Source organism: Nyctereutes procyonoides, unplaced genomic scaffold, assembly GCF_905146905.1.
Source record: "Nyctereutes procyonoides isolate TBG_1078 unplaced genomic scaffold, NYPRO_anot_genome, whole genome shotgun sequence".
Taxonomy (NCBI): Eukaryota; Metazoa; Chordata; class Mammalia; order Carnivora; family Canidae; genus Nyctereutes; species Nyctereutes procyonoides.
The window spans coordinates 53,308,618-53,328,691 of NW_026575020.1; the positions used below are offsets into that span (position 1 = coordinate 53,308,618).

At 46.0% G+C, this 20,074-nt stretch overlaps 1 protein-coding gene across 2 annotated transcripts in view; it reads right to left on the reverse strand.

Moving 5' to 3' along the window:
• SLC39A11 (solute carrier family 39 member 11) overlaps window positions 1–20,074 on the reverse strand; it is a 328,560-nt gene that overhangs the window by 300,662 nt on the left and 7,824 nt on the right. For both annotated transcript variants that reach the window (XM_055331675.1, XM_055331672.1), the window contains exon 3: window positions 19,162–19,200. In XM_055331675.1, the coding sequence (XP_055187650.1) occupies window positions 19,162–19,200 (39 nt within the window). The remainder of the gene's footprint in view (window positions 1–19,161; window positions 19,201–20,074) is intronic.

The following is a 20,074-nucleotide window of genomic DNA, read 5'->3' on the forward strand; positions in this document are numbered from 1 at the left end:
AACTATGAAAACATCAAAAAAAAAAAAAAAAAAGAAACACTTGCTCTTTTTAGGGAGTTGAACTCTGCACGCCACCATGCAGAACAAAACAGCAGAGAGATTATAAAATAAAGAGAGAAGGGAGGAAAATGAGAGGCTCATCCAGGAAGTGCAAAAGCCAACTAATACGATTAATAGAGAGAGAGAGCAGAGGGCTACCAGGGGAAACTATTAAAGAAACCTAAAAATAACACTGACCAGAACTGAGGTCAAAAATTGCAGAATAGATTTGTTTAGAAATATGGGGGGGGGGGTGGATTTCTCAAGAAACAGACAAAAGCGGTTACTTTTAGGAAGAGACAAGGCCATGGCAGGCAGGAGAGAGGAATATTTTTTTCTCTATGAGCCTTTTATTAACATTTGTTCTTTTTAGACGTGTGCATTGATGATCTTGATAAAAGTAAACAACGATTCAAAAACTCAAGTCCAACTTAAATGAGCAACAAGTCATTAGCCTAAAATACCCCGGTTACACGCACAGTTGAGCGCATTTCAGTTATACCTGGGTGAAAGTGAAAACTCACATGGCCGGTTCCTGGGACGGGGTACCATGCAAGCACCAAGATAACAAGAAAAAACTTGGGAAATGATAAGTGAAAGAACGTGTTTTTAAATGTTGTACACGATAGGATTTCCTTCTTTTTAAGTTATATATGAACAAAGAAATGTATCCAAGTTCCAAATTTATCCAAGCATCCAAGACGGTGCTGCTGAGAAGAAAGGTGGAAGGAGTCTGTGTAGGGAAGATAATCAGTTCCAGGTGGACAATTCCTAATTCCACATGAGTCTACCCATTTGCCTTGACAGGTCATAGTAATCGAGACGTACTGGGCATTTCCTACGTGCCGATCACTGTGCTAAGTGCTTCAGATATTTTGACTCATTTCATGTGCAGGATAACCCCATAGAGGAGATAGCACTGTTATCTCTGTCTTACAGAAAAGGAAACTGAGGCTTACAAAGTCTGGGCTCATACAACTAATAGTAGGGAAGGGAGAAGAAAGGGGTAGGAAATATCAGAAAGGGAGATAGAACATGAAGACTCCTAACTCTGGGAAACGAACTAGGGGTGGTGGAAGGGGAGGAGGGCGGGGGCTGGGGGTGAATGGGTGACAGGCACTGAGGGGGGCACTTGACGGGATGAGCACTGGGTGTTATTCTTTATGACGGCAAATTGAACACCAGTAAAAAATTTATTATTAAAACAAAATAATAATAATATTTGTTTTTTAGAAAAAAAAAAACTAATAGTAGGGAAACCAGGCTCAAAACCAAGCAAGGTGACTCTAGAGCTCATGATAATATCAAAGCCCATGCCCTCAAGAAAAAAGGCTCCACTTCAAAGTCCCCAATGCCCCCTGCCCTTGGCTCACCCCATGCCACTGACAGTTTGAGACATTTCCTAGCATGACTACATCCTGAGAAGTTCATCGTAATTAAATCATGGGGAAATTTTCAAAGTGCTTCAGAGATGTAATGAGTTTACATTCAATTAATTCCTTCCTTCATTGGAAGAATCAGAAAGATGGATTTCCTTATAGACTCAGAGGGTTTCTCATTGCCTATTTTGAGATTTCATCCTGATGTTCCAGAAATGTCCATCAATGCACACAGATGGTCTGGAGAAATGGGCTGGGCGTAAGGGCAGCCAACCCCAAGGAAAACCTCTAATGCATTCAGCACGCTCTTTCAACACTTATATTAAAAATATTTTTGAATGCCAACTATGGGGGAGTCCCTGTACTAGGGACCAAGTTGCAACGGTGAAAAAGACAGCCCCTGCCTTCCACGTGCTTCCAGTTTGGGAAGGAGGGAAGAGAAATGAACAAGCAATTAGGATCTAGAGAGAAGTACTATATAAGCAGAGAGTTTTAAATACTTATCAAGGAAACCCCATCTTGGACAGGGGCTAGTAGATGAAGAAGGGGAAAAGGAGATGCCCAATCCAATAAGGAGCAAAATCTCAATGGTAAGATGTGGATTTATGAGATGAGGCCCATAATGAGAAGACTGAGTTGGAATAAATGAGAGGCAAATTCTTCCTTGACCAGTTAGCAACAATTTACCTCCCAACTCAACCTGCACAGAACCAGGAGCGTTCCTATTCCAAACCAGCTGGATCTTGGCTCCTTCTAGCAGGGAGGGGCTCTCCATCTCCAGGGGCTACCTGAGATGAGACTGATTCAGGAAACAGAGCAAGGAGGGGCACCTCAGTGGCTCAATGGTTAAGTATCTGTCTTTAGCCCAGGTCATGATCTCAGGATCCTGGGATCGAGCCCCACATGGGGCTCCCTGCTTGGTGGCGAGCCTGCTTCTCCCTCTGCCTGCTGCTCCACCTGCTTGTGCTCTCTCTCTGTCAAATAAATAAATAAAATCTTTAAAGAAAAAAAAAAAAAGAAACAGAACAAGGGAATGTGAAAATATGTAGGCACAGTAAGGCTCTCAAAAGGAAACACAGGTCTACAGGGGTGGGTGGGTGGGTAGGACACCTTCTTCTATCCATCCATCCATCCATCCATCCATCCACTCATCCATCCACCCACCAATCTACCCATCCATCCATCTACCCGCCTACCCACCCATCCACCCATCTATTTGAGCATTTGTTTATTTGTTCAATACATCAAAAAATTTTATTGAGAACCTTCCATATGTCAGGACCACTTCCCCAGCATCTTCAATGATTGATTCCTTTGAAGATTGTAACAGTCATGACTCCCACCCCTGCCAGGGTACTCTCTATCCTCCTCCGTTCTTTATTGTCCTCATTCACATTCATCTCTGTCTGACATACCATATGTTTTCGTGTAGAGTGCATCATGCAACTCTCTCTGCTAGAATAGCAGTCCCATGAGAGCAGGACTTTGGGGGTGCTTTGTTTATTGTTTATCTCCAGTGCTTGGCACAACCTTGGGGATGCTCAGGGGGACTGGAAGTTCCCCTTTTCCGAATTGCTTCAAACGTTCCAGGACGGGTCACATAAGAAGTCCACCATGGGATGGACTTTCACCTATTATGTGCAAAAAAGAAAGCCTAGGGGCACCTGGGTGGCTCAGATGGTTGAACCTCTGCCTTGGGCTCAAGTCATGATCCTGCCAGGGTCCTGGGAACAAACCCCTGGTCGGGCTGCTTGCTCAGTGGGGAGCCTGTTTGTCCCTCTCCCTCTGCCTGCTGCTTCCCTTGCTTGTACGCTCTCTTTCTCTCTGTCAAATAAATAAATAAATCTTAAAAAAAAAAAAAAAGCCTACAGCTACTGGATTATTATGAGGGTCAGACGAAGTAATGGATGGGAAAATGCTTTGAAAAATATGAAGTAATAAAGTATTGTCACATAATAATATTTGGGTAATATTTGGGATTCACGAGCCCATAATAGGTAAGTGTTCCCTGCAGTCAGCTCATGGACAAACCCCACCCCACAGTCTCTTTATGCATAATTACAGAGTATTCCGCAAATCAGATGGGTAATCTACTTAGAGCTTATGCACAATGATTCTTTGCCCCTTCCTCCTGCCTTAAATACAATACTAATCTATTTTCCCCTTGCTTATGGGTTTTAACAAATGTCTTTTTTTTTTTCTACCCCCACCCGAACAACTAACTCACTTAGCTCCAGAGCTGTCACGGCTGATTTCTTACAAGAAGACCCGGGCTTCAGAAACTGAGAGGTTTCCAAAGAAACACTACCAAAAAATAAAAAAAGAAAGGAAGGAAGGAATGAAGACACTTGTCAAATACACAATTCTCAGGGAGCTCATTCTCCATCGGGCCTGATGGTTCTATTCTGATTGCCGTTCGGCAAAGTCTGGAGAAACAGCTCATCATGGCCAGGAGCCAAAGTCAAATGTGGGATTAAAAGCCAGGGCACCCTGACAGCAAAGATCAGCGTCCACCAGCAAGCTATTAAGGCGCCTGCCTCCCTGGTCGTTTGTTCTCACTTCACTCTGGAGGGCATAGAGGCATTAAAGCAGTCATGTCCTGACTTTTTCTTCCACTCCGTGCACATGGTAGGAGGGGAAGGATTTCAGTCTCAATGGAGCCCTGAGAATCTGGGGGGTTACAGGACTTGCTCCTAATCACAGGGATTATAAACAGCACGGCGAGAAATGCAACCCCGGGTTCCTGACTCCCTGTCAGGGCCCAGCACCCTTTATTACTGTGCAGGATCAGAGCTCTGCTTCCTGGCCTCGGCTGCCCCGAGAGGGCTTCCCTCATCCAGGAAAGCGGAGATGTCAGAGGCACTCCTGAGGTCCTATTCCTTGGGGTAGGAGGCATCGGGGAGGGAGGGCCTGAGACTGACAAACCTGTCCAGGCCCTGGGAGAAGGCAGCAGTGAGGATCCTCAGCCTCTGATTATAGCTTCTCTGGTGTCCATGGACCCACCACCCCCTCGGCAGGGCAAGGAGAGGCATAAATCCATAGTTCAGCACCGTTCAGCTGCTCTGCTCACACACCTGCCAGAGAAACACTAGGACGGACCTCCGCCCTGCTCTCAGCAACGTGCTCTTAATATGCTGAAATCATGTTCACAAAATGAGGCAGAGAATCCCCTGCAAAGACGGAGTAAGACTGATGCCTGAATTTAAAAAAGAAAAAAAAAACAACAACAACAACAAAAAAATCAAAGTCTTACAGGTTAAGGAAACCAAGCAATGCTGAAGCGTGGAATTTAAAAACAGTTATTTCTCCCAGGCCCCTCCAATTCCACAATGTGGATGGACACACCCGCTCTCAGAAGGTCACGTGTCCCCTCATAAGAGAAGATTCCAAGGAGATCACATTGCTGCTAGCCACAGAATGTCACCTCAGTAGCTCATTCTTGCTTCCGTAATGGGGTGGCCCTCGTCCTGAGCACTTAGCCCAACCACTTTCCTCTCAGGAGACCAGAACACTCATGACCAATCTGGGTCCGTGAAGGTTTTGCTTCTCTGCCACCCACAGAGCATGAATTCCGCTTCACTGGGTCTTCCGATTTCTTCCTTGGGTGTTTGTTGGCAAATGGAATGAAAACCTAGAAAGAGAATTTCCTTTCCCTGGGTGGGAGTGATACCCAAAGCGAAGCTGAGAAGCAGGATGGAGAAAATAGGACCAAGGGAGACCCAGCATAGGGGTCCAGGGACTTTTAGAAATGGCAACAGAAAAGGAATCTCGATCCTAGGAGGGTAGACTGTCAATAGGCATCACCTCTACATAGTGAGGCTGGTAGAGGTAGAACAGAGCCAGGATAGTTTGCAGGCTCCTGCCACCAAGAACCCTTGAATCTGGGTGGGCCTTACAACTTGCTTTGGCCAATAAAACATAACGAGATTTTGTGTAAGCTCCTGAGTCTAGGCCTCCAAGGCCTTACAGTTTCCACCTGCACCTTCTGACCCATGAGCCATGGGGTGGGTCAGAGACCCAGAGGACAGGTAGCACCAGGTGCCCACCACTATGAGTGAAGCCCTCCTCTACCCTCCAGCCTAGTTGAGCCACCAGATGCCCTCACCTTGTGAGTGACCCCACACAACACCGGAAGAACCACCCAGGTGAACCCAGCCCATCAGAATCATGAGAAATAATAAATTGTTGTTGATGTAAGCCACTATGTTTTGGAGTGGTTTCTGACTGGCACAGGGAGTGTGGGGGAGGTCTGCGGTATCTTGCAGAATGTGGGCATGTTGGCTGTATGCTGACTACCCAACCTCCAGTACACCTACTTTGGCAATGGCACCTTAATTTTGCTTCAGAGGAAACATCTCCCCCCCACCCCACCGTTATTCATCTTTTTTTTTTTTTTTTTTTTTGGTCTTTGCTTTTTATCTAAGGGAGGAAGAAGAGGAGGCCAGGAGGTGTGGCCATGTGGCCCAGGTCTGGCCAATCAACATGCCACATCCCCATGGCAACAGGGATTAGTGTGCCGGGATGAGCACACAACCCTAGTCACTCCCTGCCCATGAAAGTCCATTCCAAGGCCATTGAAGCTGGGGAAGGAAGACTCCTTCCCGTGGATGTGAGACTAAGGGGTTGTCAACAGAGTATCCAGAAGGGGAGCCACACAGGGAAAACCCCAGGCCGCAGTGATGTCTTTGGATCTGCAGAGTCTAGCAGGAGTATCTGAGGCCGGGTCTGTGCCTGGTTATTTTAAATGCACGGGCCAATACATTTCTTTTCATCCTACGCAGAATCAAGCTAGATTTTCCATCGTTCGTGGCCTCTAAAGCCCTAGCTGATAACAGAAACGGAAGGATTTTTTACTGCCAAGTTCATATTTTACTCCTCTGCTCTGAAAGAAACTAGTTAAGGAACGAAATGACACGGCTCATTTAGAAGAACAACATATACAAAAAGTACACGGGGAAGGTAAATCAATAATAGCATTAGGGCTCAAAGTTCTCTCCGCAATGGGTTGTGTGGCCAAGAGTGCTAATTGCCTGCTCCAGTTTCCACTCTCCCGCCCTCGTGCAGTAACAGGATCCCACTGTTTATCTGGGCACGCTGCAGCACAGCTGAAAGCCCATGTATCCCAGCCTTCCTTGCAGCTAGATGGGGTCTTCTAATAAGTTCTGGCTAGTGAGCTGAAAGTGGACTTGTGAGGCAAGGCTCCTGCTTCCCATCTTGCTGCCTGGAGGTGGACGTGATGACCTGAGCTCCAGCAGCTACCTTGGGCCAGAAAGACAAAAGCCTCCCTCTGTGGCAAAGCACGGTTCTGGGGATGCTGTGGATCTAGTTTCCCAGCCACGGTCTCTGGATTTCTTCTGAGTAAGGGGAGTCTTTCTTGTTTAAGCCACTCTTTGTCGGCGGGGGGGGGGGGGGGGGGGGCTCAGTTACTCTCAGTCAAAAGCAGAGTGAGCAGAAGGAAGCATCCCCATCGATGCGGCGAGCTGTAGGTGTCTGGTTGCCATGGAGACCACCCCACCACGCAGATTCCAAAGTACAAACCCACTCAAAGGAGAAAGGCCCGATGTAAACTCCACGTCCCTGTTTCTGGTGGTGTCCCCCTCCTGCAGCCTGTAAGCCAGGAGGCAACAGCGAATTCTCCAGCTGCCCCCGGGACAGGAGCCCAGGAACACGGTAGCTGTCCAGGGCTTGAGCCCCTCTGGTTACTTTCCCAATCAGAGGGCTCCCAGGTCCTCTTGGTTCTCTAGCAGGACCATCCTTTGCTCTCACCCTTTTCAACTCCCCTGTCTCTGCCTAATTTAAGGCTCTCAGGAGTCCAGGCATCATCTAAAGTAATGCCAGATGGGGCGCCTGGGTGGCTCAGTGGGTTAAGTATCTGCCTTCAGCTCAGATCACAATCCCAGAGTCCTGGGATCAAGCCCCATGTCAGGCTCCCTGCTCAGCAGGGAGTCTGCTTCTGCCTCACCCCAGCCAAGGTCATGCTTGCTCGCTCGCTCTCTCTCACTCTATCTCAAATAAATAAAATCTTAAAAAAAAAAAAAAAAAACAACAGGACTATGATTTCTTTGGGATGCCTGAGTGGCTCAGCAGTTGAGCATCTATCTGCCTTTGGCTCAGGGAGTGATCCCAGGGTCAGGGATCAAGTCCCGCATAGGGCTCCCTGAGGGGAGCCTGCTTCTCCCTCTGCCTGTATCTCTACCTCTCTCTGTGTGCCTCTCATGAATGAACAAATTAAAAAATCTTTTTAAAAAATAAATAAATAAAGTAATGCAAGAGCCTCCCATGTGCCTCTCCACCATGGCCTTTCCCTGCACACTCCCAAACAGCTGGGCTGTCTGCCACCAAGACAATGCACTTTCTGAAAGTACCACTCTGGTCACCTCATCCCTTCAAAAACCTCTAGGGTCTCCCCACCAATCTAGAGAATGGAGCACAGAGTCCTATCCATGGGGCCCCAGGTTGGTTAGAGCTGGGTCCCAACCTGCCTTTTCAGCTGTCACCTTCCAACCAAACCAACCACCATGCTTCCACATTCCTGTTTTCCCCGGCCATGCTTCCAATATGCTGTTCTTTCTGCCCAGAATTCATTTCCTTCCCCTGCTCTGGGCCCATCCCCAAGCTCTACTTACTCTTCTAGCCTGAGTTTCATCCCTGAATAAGTCCCTCCCTAATTCCCCACTAGAAGTAACCTCTCTGCCCCAGGCTGCCTGTCACCTTGTATACGTTACCTTCACACAACTACATGCCAACCTGTCTCAGGGTGACAGGAACCCAGTTGACCTTAGCCCCTTGAAGGGAGGGATTACATCTTGCTGCTTCTACTTTTTTTTTTAAGATTTCATTCATTTATTCATGAGATATATATAGAGAGGCAGAGACATAGGCAGAGAGAGAAGCAGGCTCCCTGCAGGGAGCCTGATGTAGGACTCTATCCCAGGACCCCGGGATCACGACCTGAGCCAAAGGCAGACACTCAACCACTGAGCCACCCAGGCGTCCCTATGTCTTGCTTCTTTACATATCCTCACAATGCCTTCCACACAGTAAATGGTGGATGGGTTGGCCTTAAGACAATCCACTCCCTGCTCCCATAGTCTGGGCAGCTACTCCTCAAGGAAGAAAATTAATGCTCATTCTGCAAACAGAACACATGTCTGGATCATCTCTTAAATTGCACAGGCCCTTGACAAAGCTTTGATGACTGGCTCTTCTCCCCTCTTGTGAGTGAGCCACCACTGAAAAGCAATCATGAGCAATCCCACGGCCGGCTTTCCACAAGATACTTGTGTTAATAACACGTGTAGAGATTTGGTCTTGGCAGGCAAAGGCTATAAAGGACAAGACTTAACCAATATTAACTTTGATCCGCTGCACTCAGAGTATCTTGCAAAAGAGCTGACCCTCTGCAAATGCTCTGTAATGTGATTTGTATGAAGATGTCCATGAAAGATGATGTCAGCTTCTCTCTCTTATTTAAATTGCAGCAGAAGACATTTAGATTGGATGAGTTTCTAACAAGCTAGCTAAACACTCAATTAGGTTACCAAAAAAAAAGTAGAGACTTGCTTCATAAAAGTCTTGGAGAACAAGCTACACCCCCCTCCCCTGCCCCCCAGCTGTCTGGATTTGGTGAAACATTGCCCTGTCTGGTGGCACAGGGATGCCTGAGATGACTCCCAGAAGGCCCTGCCCGTACTGGGATTTTTCAGACACAGCATGAGATCTAATGAGGACTGTGCATCAAGTGAGAATTTAAGCTCACGCTCAAGTTCTCCAAGCAGCAAAGACCCCGCCTCTCGTCTTTCTTTGGCACATGCCAAGGAGCCCAGAGGAAGAGCCCGAGTTCCCAGTTGGCAGCCGCCCAGTATCACCTGACGAACTGGGAAATGCCCCTGAGAGTAGACCTGCCCCCTCCCAACCCAGGCTGATATCAAAACCAACCCACCTTAGGAGCCAAGACAACCACCAAGCACAGTGTGGACCACCACGGCAACCTGTGGCACATAGGCCTGCAGCTGGGGACCAGAGGCTACAGTTTCCCCCTGGGATCCCTCCTCCAGGGTCCAAGGCCCCTTCCTCCATACGCAGTGCCCCTCTAACCATTGCCCCAACCCCATATATGGGCTTGCCTGGACTCTTAGTGCCATAGCTACTTAGAGCCTCTGAAGGGAGTCTACAGCTTCCAAGTACCAGTTCATCCTTCATTACACGGTGGTCCCTGTTAGAACAGGGCTCCTCGATGCTGGCTGCACACTGCAATCGCCAGTGGATTTTGAGAAACCACTGAAGACTCATTCTACCCCCAAAGACTAGGATGTATTTAGTCCAGCGTATGTCTGGGGCCCGGGGCTTTTAAAATCTTTCCAGATGGTTCTATAATGCAGTGCGAGTAGAGCCACTGCATCAGAATGAAGGGAGTTACTCCAAAGCCAGAGCAAGAGCTCCTTGGAACCAAACTGCCCAGCATGTGAGGCCAAGTTAGCTCATTCTGCTGGACCACGGATGCTGAGGACAGTTGCCAACTTGAGGTTGATTTGAGCTGGGAAACCTAGTTTTAGCTCACAATCTCAGATTGCACACTTTTGTCCCTGGCCATCTGTCTTGATACAGTGTGCTTTATGTGACAAGGAGATTAGAGCAAAATGGTCCACATAATTCACCCTGCTTCCCTGTAAAGCTGCTTCCTGAAGATTCTTCGAACAGCCCACCCCAGCAAAGGGGCAGCAGTGGCATCGATTTCATGAGTCAAGGTCAGGTCCCCCTCCCCACACAAAACCTGGCTCCCCCAGGAAATCACCTGCTCAGGAACACCAGACATTTCATTGATGTTCTGAGACTGCCAGCCCAGGCCCTGCATGGCACAGAGCTGCGGACACCTGCTCAGACTGTTTGCCCTACAACCCGCCCTCAGAAAACCCGGAGATGGGCAAACTTCTGTAAAGGGCCAGATTGTAAATACTTTAGGCTTTGCAGGCAATCTAGTCCCGTTGTGCTTTCTCACTCTGCCATTATAATGCACAAGCCACCACAGACAATGTGTGAACAAACAGGCATGTTTGGGTTCCAATAAATCTCTACTTACAAAAACAGGCAGTGCGCCCACCTCTCCACCAGATCGTAACTTTCTTAAAGACAGAGACCGTCTCCTAGCGCTTTACATTCTGAGCACTTGGCACAGTGCCTTGGAATATAATAAATCTTCCATAAATGCTGAATGAATGAATGAATGAATGAATGAATGAATCAGTGAATGAACAAATAAATGAAAAATGAGTCAATCATCTTGAGGGAATATCTATTATACATTTGCCTGCTCTAAGGGGAGATGTGTAAGAGTTACTGTCTTTGGAGCACGCACATCTGACTACAGAAACTGAATCCCAAAGCCCGTTTTAACTGGCTGGTCACTACCATACACTCTCACCTTCCCCTTCATGGGAACAGAGAAGGTGCCCCAAATAAGGAGGAATGGGTATTCCCCCAAGGAAGATGCCCTGGCCCTGTATGGAGTGTTGGCCCAGGTCTGCAAGGAAAGGCAGAGTGACAAGGGGGACGCAGGGGTTCCCCAGCCATGAGAGTGGAGGCAGCCTCAGGATGCACTTGGGGAAGGCAGGGAGAGAGGATGGGAGAGGCAAGAAGCGATGCAACCATCCAGGAGCCTCCAGGCAGGCCTCAGGGCCCCCCAGGCCAGCTGCTTAGCAGGCCGGAGAGCACACGTGGCCTCCTCCACCAACAAAAACGCAGTTACTTTCCATCACCGTAGACAGAAGGTAATGTATATCATTTCCTCCTCCACGCTGTTTATAATGACACTGGAAATCTGAAGCATGAAATGGAAAAGAAAAATCACAATAATAACAGTGATGATGGTCTGTCTCCTTCCTGAGTGCTTTTCTTCCCTTTCTCCTTTTTCCTCCCTCACCTGGCCACCCCTCCGCCTGCAGCAAGACTTGGAGGCAAGTGGAGTCGAGGTCAGGATGTGGCAGGAAGGAAGGCCCTCATTCTGCCCACACGTGTTACACAAGAGGAGGGGAGAGCCGGGCACAGAGTTGCCACCACACCGCCCTCGTTGTCCAGAAGAACCACTACTATTTGGAGTCCAGGAGCACCGAGTCAGAAGTCAGGCCTGTCCCCCGTGGTGTGTTCAGCGTCTCCTGCCCAAGCACGGCAAGGTGCATGGAGGACTCAGAAGTTTTCCCACTGTAAACTGGCCATCTGAGTCCTTTAAAAATAGAATGCTTCGCAGGACGCCTGGGTGGCTCAGTCAGTTAAGCAGCTGACTCTTGATTTCGGCTCAGGTCATGATCTCAGGGTTGTGAGATCAAGCCCCACGTCAGGCTCTGTGCTGGGTGCGGAGCCTGCTTAAGATCGTTTCGCCCCCTTCCTCCACCGTTCCCCATTCCCCCTCTAAAAATAATAACAAAATGCTTTGTCATATAACCCTAAGGGTGCCAACCCCTTGACTATGAGTTTAAGCACCAGTGTCTTGCAGCCTTGCTAGGCAAGAAGCAGTGGTGGCAGGAGTGTCAGGTGCCCGTTACAAGCCCCCAGAGGGAGGCTGTGAATAGTCCTGGCTAGAGAAGAGCCCTTCCCCATGTTTTCTCCACACACCATGCTACATTTAACTGGTCAAATGAGACCCCACGGGCAGGCAGCTCCAAGTCCCCTCAAGCCAACCCAGTAGTCCTCCTCACTACTTGGCTGAGGACTAACATCAAGGGAGGTCTTAGCCCTAAAACAGACAAATATCACCTCCCCGGTCATTGCAACTCAGTGCAAACAACTTGCAGAGAACAGGCTCTAGGTAGGAGGTCCTGAGGGCTCCTCAGTCCCCAAAATCTTGAAAAAGCACATTTGAGAGAGGAGCTCCACTTTGGACAGCTGCTTGATACTTCCCAGGTGGTCTGTCCAATCAAAGTGATGCTGGGACAGGGTCTGCTCTAGATCCAAGCGTGTTCAACGTCCTTAGCGGGGGGGTAACCCTGGGGCCCACCATTCTTCTCAGCCTCATAAAGAGGAAAATCATGGTTCTGAGAGACACAGGACAATGATCCCGGCAGGAGCCCCATCGGAGCCCGTTCGCATGCTCCCCTCATGCTGTCTTATGGTACTTTGGCTGTGGCTCAGGCCATCTCAAGGTTGTCCAAAAGACCTCACTTTGGAAAATCTCCATTAGGACATATCAGGGCTCCCTACCTCTCAGGCAGTAAGACAGAGAAAGGTATCAGCAATTACGACATCCAATCTGGGATCAATGAAGCCAGTAGCACAAAAGCTCAGATTTCTGAAAGCCCTATTCCATGGCTGCTCCCCACACCCAGCTCTTCTCTCTCTACTATTTTCTCTAGAATAAGCCTTTCCAGCCGATCTACCTGAAATCTCCTCTCTGAATCTCTCATGCTACAATGTGAGTCCATTCTGCACCTCCGTTTTCTCCACGGGAATGGACAACAGCTGGTCACCCTTATCCCTCCAGACTCCACGGCCATCACTGGAGAGTGTCGTTAACTTCTGAGAGTGAGCCAGTTATTTGGAAAAAATATTATTTACCATGTGCTGCGCAAAAGCAGACTCAGCCAAAATCTCCTTAAGGGAATCACGTCTTTCGTAAGAACCTGGCTCCCTATGGGATTAAATAATAGATATGAAATTGCCTCTTCATGATTACAAGTGAGCTTTTTGATTTTTGATTGGTAGGCTGCCTCTCCCTTTTGCAGGTTCCTGGCTCTATCTATCTATCTATCTATCTACCTATTTATTTAAATTTTATTTATTTATTCATGAGAGACACCGAGAGACAGGCAGAGACATAGGCAGAGGGAGAAGCAGGCTCCCTGTGGGGAGCCTGATGCAGAACTCAATCCCAGAACCCCAGGATCACGAACTGAGCCAAAGGCAGACTCTCAGCCACTAAGCCACCCAGGTACCCCTCCTGGTCCTATTTATTCCACATGAGTGTTCCCTCCTTGAGAGAGAATCGACATTGACTCAGAGATTTCTAGTTAATACAAGCCTCAATGAAAAGAGACATCAGAACCAGAGCAAAGAAAATTAAAAGGTGACCCTTGATGTTTTCGCCTCTTCAGATTCATCTAAACGTTTATCTTTTGGGACAATGACTTTTCTCACTCAGATAAAAAGATATTCAATTGCAGGTTTAAATTTGCCACTGAAGGGATCCCTGGGTGGCGCAGCGGTTTGGCGCCTGCCTTTGGCCCAGGGCGCGATCCTGGAGACCCAGGATCGAATCCCACATCGGGCTCCCGGTGCATGGAGCCTGCTTCTCCCTCTGCCTGTGTCTCTGCCTTTCTCTCTCTCACTGTGTGCCTATCATAAATAAATAAAAATTAAAAAAAATAAAAAAATAAATAAATAAATTTGCCACTGAAGAGGTGAGTAGGTGAACCAAACCTAACCGCAATGCTTCCTAATGCCTTCCAAGAAAAGGACTCATGCTAACATGTGCTGGAACCCGCCCCTTGAACCATGCAGAATGAAGAAGCCCTAAATGAACCATCTAGCCCAGCATCAGTTTTCAGCACAGTCAGCTGAGGTCCAGGAAGACTAAGGAGCTCGCCCAAGGTCACACAGCTACACACCAGCAACCTCTGACTTCTTGTCTGAGTTTGGTCCTAGCTATGCTCCTACCTAACGATTTTCGATTCTGGATAGCTCATAAATCCCTCTCTGGATTTGTTTCCTGCCTGCAAGTGGAGGCAACTGGACCAGACCTCAGCTGGGAGGCACTGTCGTTTAAGAGGGGAGTCAGACTAGAGTCAGACTGTGTGTTCAAATCCTGACTCTGTTCATCTCGGGATCCGGGACGATTTACTTACACTCCCTGTGCCTATTCCTCATCTGTAAAGTGGGGGGATATAATAGTACCTGCTATATACCTCCTAGAGCCATTACAAAAATTAAATTAGATGGTCTCCGGGAAGCGCTCAGCAGAACAGCTCGTAAAAAATAAAGGTGTAATAAATATTAGCTATTATAACTGTCTAATATCTTTTCCAGCCTTAACGTTGTAATACTCTAGGTTTCATTTTCTGCCTTTTTTTTTTTTAATGGTAACATTTCTCCCCGTGAAATTCACACCTCAGGCAAAAATCAAGGGCAGACATGAGTACTGAGAATAACAAGATAATGATTATTAAAGACTTAAAGAGTGATTTAAAGAGTCAGGAGGAAAAGAAAAAAAGGCAAACGGATTCTAAGAGGAGTCATTTAAGGAGAAGTGATTAATGCTTCCAAGGCCCTGCTAATGAGAAAAAAAACACCTGTGAAATATCCTGCTAAGCACATTTAAAATACCATGTTCTTACTCTCAGGAATCGCCTTTCTCGGGATCCCTGGGTGGCGCAGCGGTTTGGCGCCTGCCTTTGGCCCAGGGCGCGATCCTGGAGACCCGGGATCGAGTCCCACGTCGGGCTCCCTGCATGGAGCCTGCTTCTCCCTCTGCCTATGTCTCTGCCTCTCTCTCTTTCTCTCTGTGACTATCATAAATAATAATAAATAAAAATTAAAAAAATAAAAAAAAAAGGAATCGCCTTTCTCAGTGCACAATTATATATTGTAGAGATGCATCATGGCAGCATTAGAGCAGATACACATTTCAGTGCACACACAACACACGCATAAATGTATGCACAGCTGCCCGTGAAAACATGTTACATCTGTACCAGGTACAATGGGACTCCGGTCAACTGACTGATGGCTACTTTTTCCCTTTCCTTTTTATTTTTTTTTTTAAGATTTTATTTATTTATTTGAGAGACAGACACAAGGGAGGGGAGAGGGGCAGAGGAAGAGGGACAAGCAGACCCCCCTCTGAGCAGGGAACCTGACACAGGGCTCAATCCCAGGACCCCAAGATCATGACCTGAGCCAAAGGCAAAGCCTTAACCGACTAAGCCACCCAGGGTCCCTGCTAGGTTTCCCTTTTCCAGATACTTCTTCAAAGCATCTCAGAGCTATGTTGAAGAATAAATACAAAAGCTGTATTGAAGGATGCCAAGCACTATGGCATGTTTATCCAGACATGTCGTATGTGTGTAATAAAAGTTCTCCAAGGATCTGCTCAGGGCTAATAGTAGGGATCCTGGGGAAGCCTGGGGGAGAGATAGGATGATTTTCTTCTTCTTTTTTTTTTTTTTTAAATTTAAATACACCTGTATTTTACACATTGCACTCTGTGACTACAGAGGATACATCAAAATGTTCTAGCCCGGGATTTCTTGGTGTGGCACCACTGACACTTTGGTCCGGATAATTCTTTGTGGTGGGGGACATCCTGGGTATTGGAGGGTGTTTAGTTATGCATCCCTGGCCCTTAGCCACTAGACATCAGTTCTGACAACCAAACATGCCAAATGTCCCCTGGAGGGGTAAAAATCACCCCCCAGTTGAGAACTACTGTCCTAGCCAACAGAGTGGCTATATTCAATATAAATTCTCCTGTAATTACTATAAGTAGTTATTACAGCTCAGGCCACCGAGGTTCTACTGCCTTTTTCCCTAGTTTGGGAAAGGATTTGTAAGAAACAACTACTAGTCACCAAGGCCACTTGGTGTTTGAGCCTCCACTGTCTCCCACATCATGCTTTTACTTTTCTCCATGTATTTGTGACCTTCCAGAGGTTTCTCTAATGAACTAGCTCAAGGTCAATTTCAGAAAAGTAAATGCTATTTTCTAAAAAAGTAGAAGGAGGAGATGACGACAATACATATAGATAATTTTTAGAAACTCCTTTTTTTTTTTTTACCAACTACATTGAAAATCAGAAGTAAACTATTTTATTTTAGATCTCCATACTTAAATGACCATAATACACTGGACTGATGATTTCATTCTAATTGTTCATGTTTCATGCTCCCAAAATTCATTCGTACATGTCCCAAAGACTATTACCCTCTGCTTTTGCTTGTTTGTTTCCTTCCTTATTTCACTTTGGTTTTTGCTATGCAAACCTTATGAAAGGTTTTTTGGCCCTAAAAGAACTAGAAGAGGAGACACAGATGCCTAGTCAAAAGCAGAAAGACAACACAGAACAGAGTTCTTCATATTTTGCATCTATGGAACCCCTCCTAGAATGTTTAAAGATTAAGTACTCCCTCACTCCTTTTAAAATTGACATTTAAAGATGTTTTCATCTTGAGTTTAAAGAGTTGCAAAAGATGTCATATCTGGTATATAAATATTGATTTCTTTAAATAAAACTGTTTCATTGGTCAATTAAATGTATCCACTGGGATCTAAATAGCATAGGGATTTTTATTCCCTGCCTCTATTATCCATTTAAAAATATATATAAACAAGCTGTATAGGGGCGTCCAGATGGCTCAGTCGGTTAAGTGTCTGCCTTCAGCTCAGGTCATGATCTCAGGGTCCTGGGCCTAAGCCCTGCATCAGCTCCCTGCTCAGTAGGAAGTCTGCTTCTCCCTCTGCCTCTGCCCCTCCCACCCACTCGTGCTCTTTCTTTCTCTCTCAAAAAAATAAATAAAATTCTAAAAACAAAAAGCAACTAAGCCATATTGTTCTCTCTATATTTCTCTGCTTGTAGGCTATATTCTAAAACACACAAAAATGCACAAGCAACCCCTTGTGCAAAAGTCCAAAAACATCATTCCTTTCTCTCCTAGACTTGTATTTCAATTCCATTTCCACACAGAATTTTATCCTAAAGCAACTTATATTTTATACTAGAAAGTCTATTATTGATTTCTTTGCAATATAATTTAATTTTTAGGAAAATCCATGTGGGCCTAGGGCCCTAATTGCATAAGTAACAATTTCCTGGATTGAGTGACCATTACAGAATAGATTTCTAACAACAAAAATATAATACATTGTTTTATGATTATTACACATTAAAAAGTAAAATATTCTTGGAAATGCATATTTTCATGGATGAGGCCTTTTCCCTGTTCTTTTCAATTCATTCATATATCCATGGACAAATATTAAGTGGTCATCGCTAGAATCAGACAGATCTGGGAATTAATTTTATTTCTATTTTTCTTTTCTTTCTTTTTTTTTTTTCTTTTTTAAATGTAAGCAAACTAAAAGTGTCCACATAGAGGATGGGAAAAAATAGATACTTTGTTACAACACTGTCATTTTATCCTCTGAATTTTATCTAAATTACAGGCCCCAAACCCCAGAGTGGTCCATCATGGAAAACCCAACGTTTAAGGATCCCTCTGCTAACAATATGATTAGATCCACAGTCAAAGGACAAGACTGCCTGAACCACTAAACATTTATGACCAGTGATGAGAGGCTTCACTTTTTCTGCACCAGCACCAACATCCCAAGGGTCTCCCTTACACATGGACATTTTTGCCACCCAGAGACAAGGTAATAAGGCAAGCGTATGCCTTTCTTTTGTAAAGCAGGAGAGGGCAAATGTGTAAGGGAGTGTGAGAAAGGAGAACCGGTAGCCAGGGGCATCCTCAGGCAGAGTGGTTTTAGGAAAGAGAGCCTGTGAACACTGAGGACCTAGAAACTGACTTTGTGAAAAGCATCCGTGCCCCCTGTGCACCACCTGCGAGGCCCCTGCATGCTCTGGAAGGTATGTGGACCCTGGTCTTATGGCTACTGACTTAGATGACCTCTGGGAGACCCCAAACCATAGGACTGTAAACACAGGACAGAGGAGTCAAATCCTGATCAACCGAGACAGAAAACCATGTATTACATGACTTTTGGTGTGACGGACAGAATTGGAATACACAGCACCACCGTGGTACATTCACGCCCAAAGACAGGCTCAGAGATCACCAAACCGCATGATCTAATGCCCAGCTCATAGGAGATCGGGGGACTGGGGAAAAAGGTTTATAGCCCCCCAAGGAAGCCATCAGCCAAATTCACAATGTGGAATACTCTATGGGTATAAACAAGCCAATTTCTCCAACAAATTACTGAAGCAGGGGGAAAAAATGGGATTGTTCAAGAATAAAAGACAATGAAGAGATAGAACAAAAAATTCAACATGAATATCTTGTTCGGATGCCCATTCTAACAAAACAATCTTCAATGACCCCTTTGGGAAAAAAAAAATGGAGGAAATCTGAATGTGGACTGGGTGTTAGGTTACAATGAGGAATTGCTAATTTGGGTAAGTGCGATAAGATGATTATGTTGTAAAAAAAAAAAAAAAAACGGCATTCAGTTAGGGATGTGGAGGGTTGAACTTGCAGGTGAAATTACATGATGTCTTGGATTTGGTTTTACAAAATATTCCAACCTCTCAGGAAGGTTGGGGGAGGTCAGAAAAAAATGAGATTAGCAAGTCAGAAGAAATGAAATTAGCAAGTCAGTAATGCTTGAAGCTGAATGATGGCTACTGGGGATTCTCTCTACTTTTTTTAAATGTTCTCTCTACATGTTTTACATGTTTTTTTACATGTCAATAATAAAAGGGCTTCTCAGAAGAAGGGAAAGAGAATATTTAATTAGCACCAAGGAGAACCTGAGTGAGGCCCTTCCTCAATACCATCTTATTTCACAAGCCCTGAGACAGCTGCCCAACCAGCAAGCCTCTCTTACAGTCTCAGAGGCAGGGGCATTCAATAAGCTGGGCAATATGTAGGGACAGAGATAAGAAGGGGCTATTAGCACCTGGAGACCACAGAGATGCACCTAGGTTGCATGGGGAGAGCCTGGAAATAACCCCCTTGGCAGAGAAATATCAGAATACACGCATCTCTATTTACATCGCTCCTACCACATGTTACTTACCCCTGCAGCAAAGCCAAGACTTCCATCCAAGATCCGCCTCTGAAAATATAAACAAGATGTTTCAGATTCTAAGGGATGTTTCTGGAGATGAGAGGAAACCATAAGACCTCAGAGAGCTGCATGAATAAAGACTGGCCCATGCCCGAGTTTGCCAACCTGGCTGTAGGCCTGGATCAGAGCCTTTATGAAAACAGGCCAAGAACCAAGGGGGAAAAATAACTTGTTCGAACCATCCATATCCATCCTACAGCCAACCAGAATGTTCTTTCAATGGCACTTGGCTTCCACTGGCCCATGTGTTGCCTTTTGCCTGGCTCGCCTGTGACTTCTAACTATAAACTCTTAGTAAATAGCTGGCCTGAAAGATGGGAGTTGAAGTGTTTGTGAGAACCATGTGAACCAACCCAAACTCCCACACTGCAAGTAAATGGAACAAACCACACTGGAAAACCAACTGGCAGCATTCATTGGAAGTGAACGTAAGCGTACCCTGTGCCACTCCTGAGTAGTGAAATCATCACCCACCAGGAATGCATACTTGGATTCACCAAACACTTGCACAAGAAAGCTCTCAGCAGCAGTACCTGAGCGAGCCAAAGCTAGAAACTACCCGAATGCCCACCAACAGTAGAATGGATACATCAATTAGGAGGTATTCATACCACAGAATACCACGTGGCAATGAGAGCACACACAATATATGTAGGAATGAAAGCCCATAATCAGGCAGGGGCAAGGATAAACTGGAAAATAAACAGAGTGGAATCAGCCAGACACAGAAGAGCACTTACTATATGATTATTCCATTTATATGATGTAAAAAAAAAAACAGAGAAAACTAACCTCTGCTGTCAGAGACCAGGGAGAGGGACTGCCTTGCAGTGGAGTTTTAGGGTGGGGGACAGGGACTAGA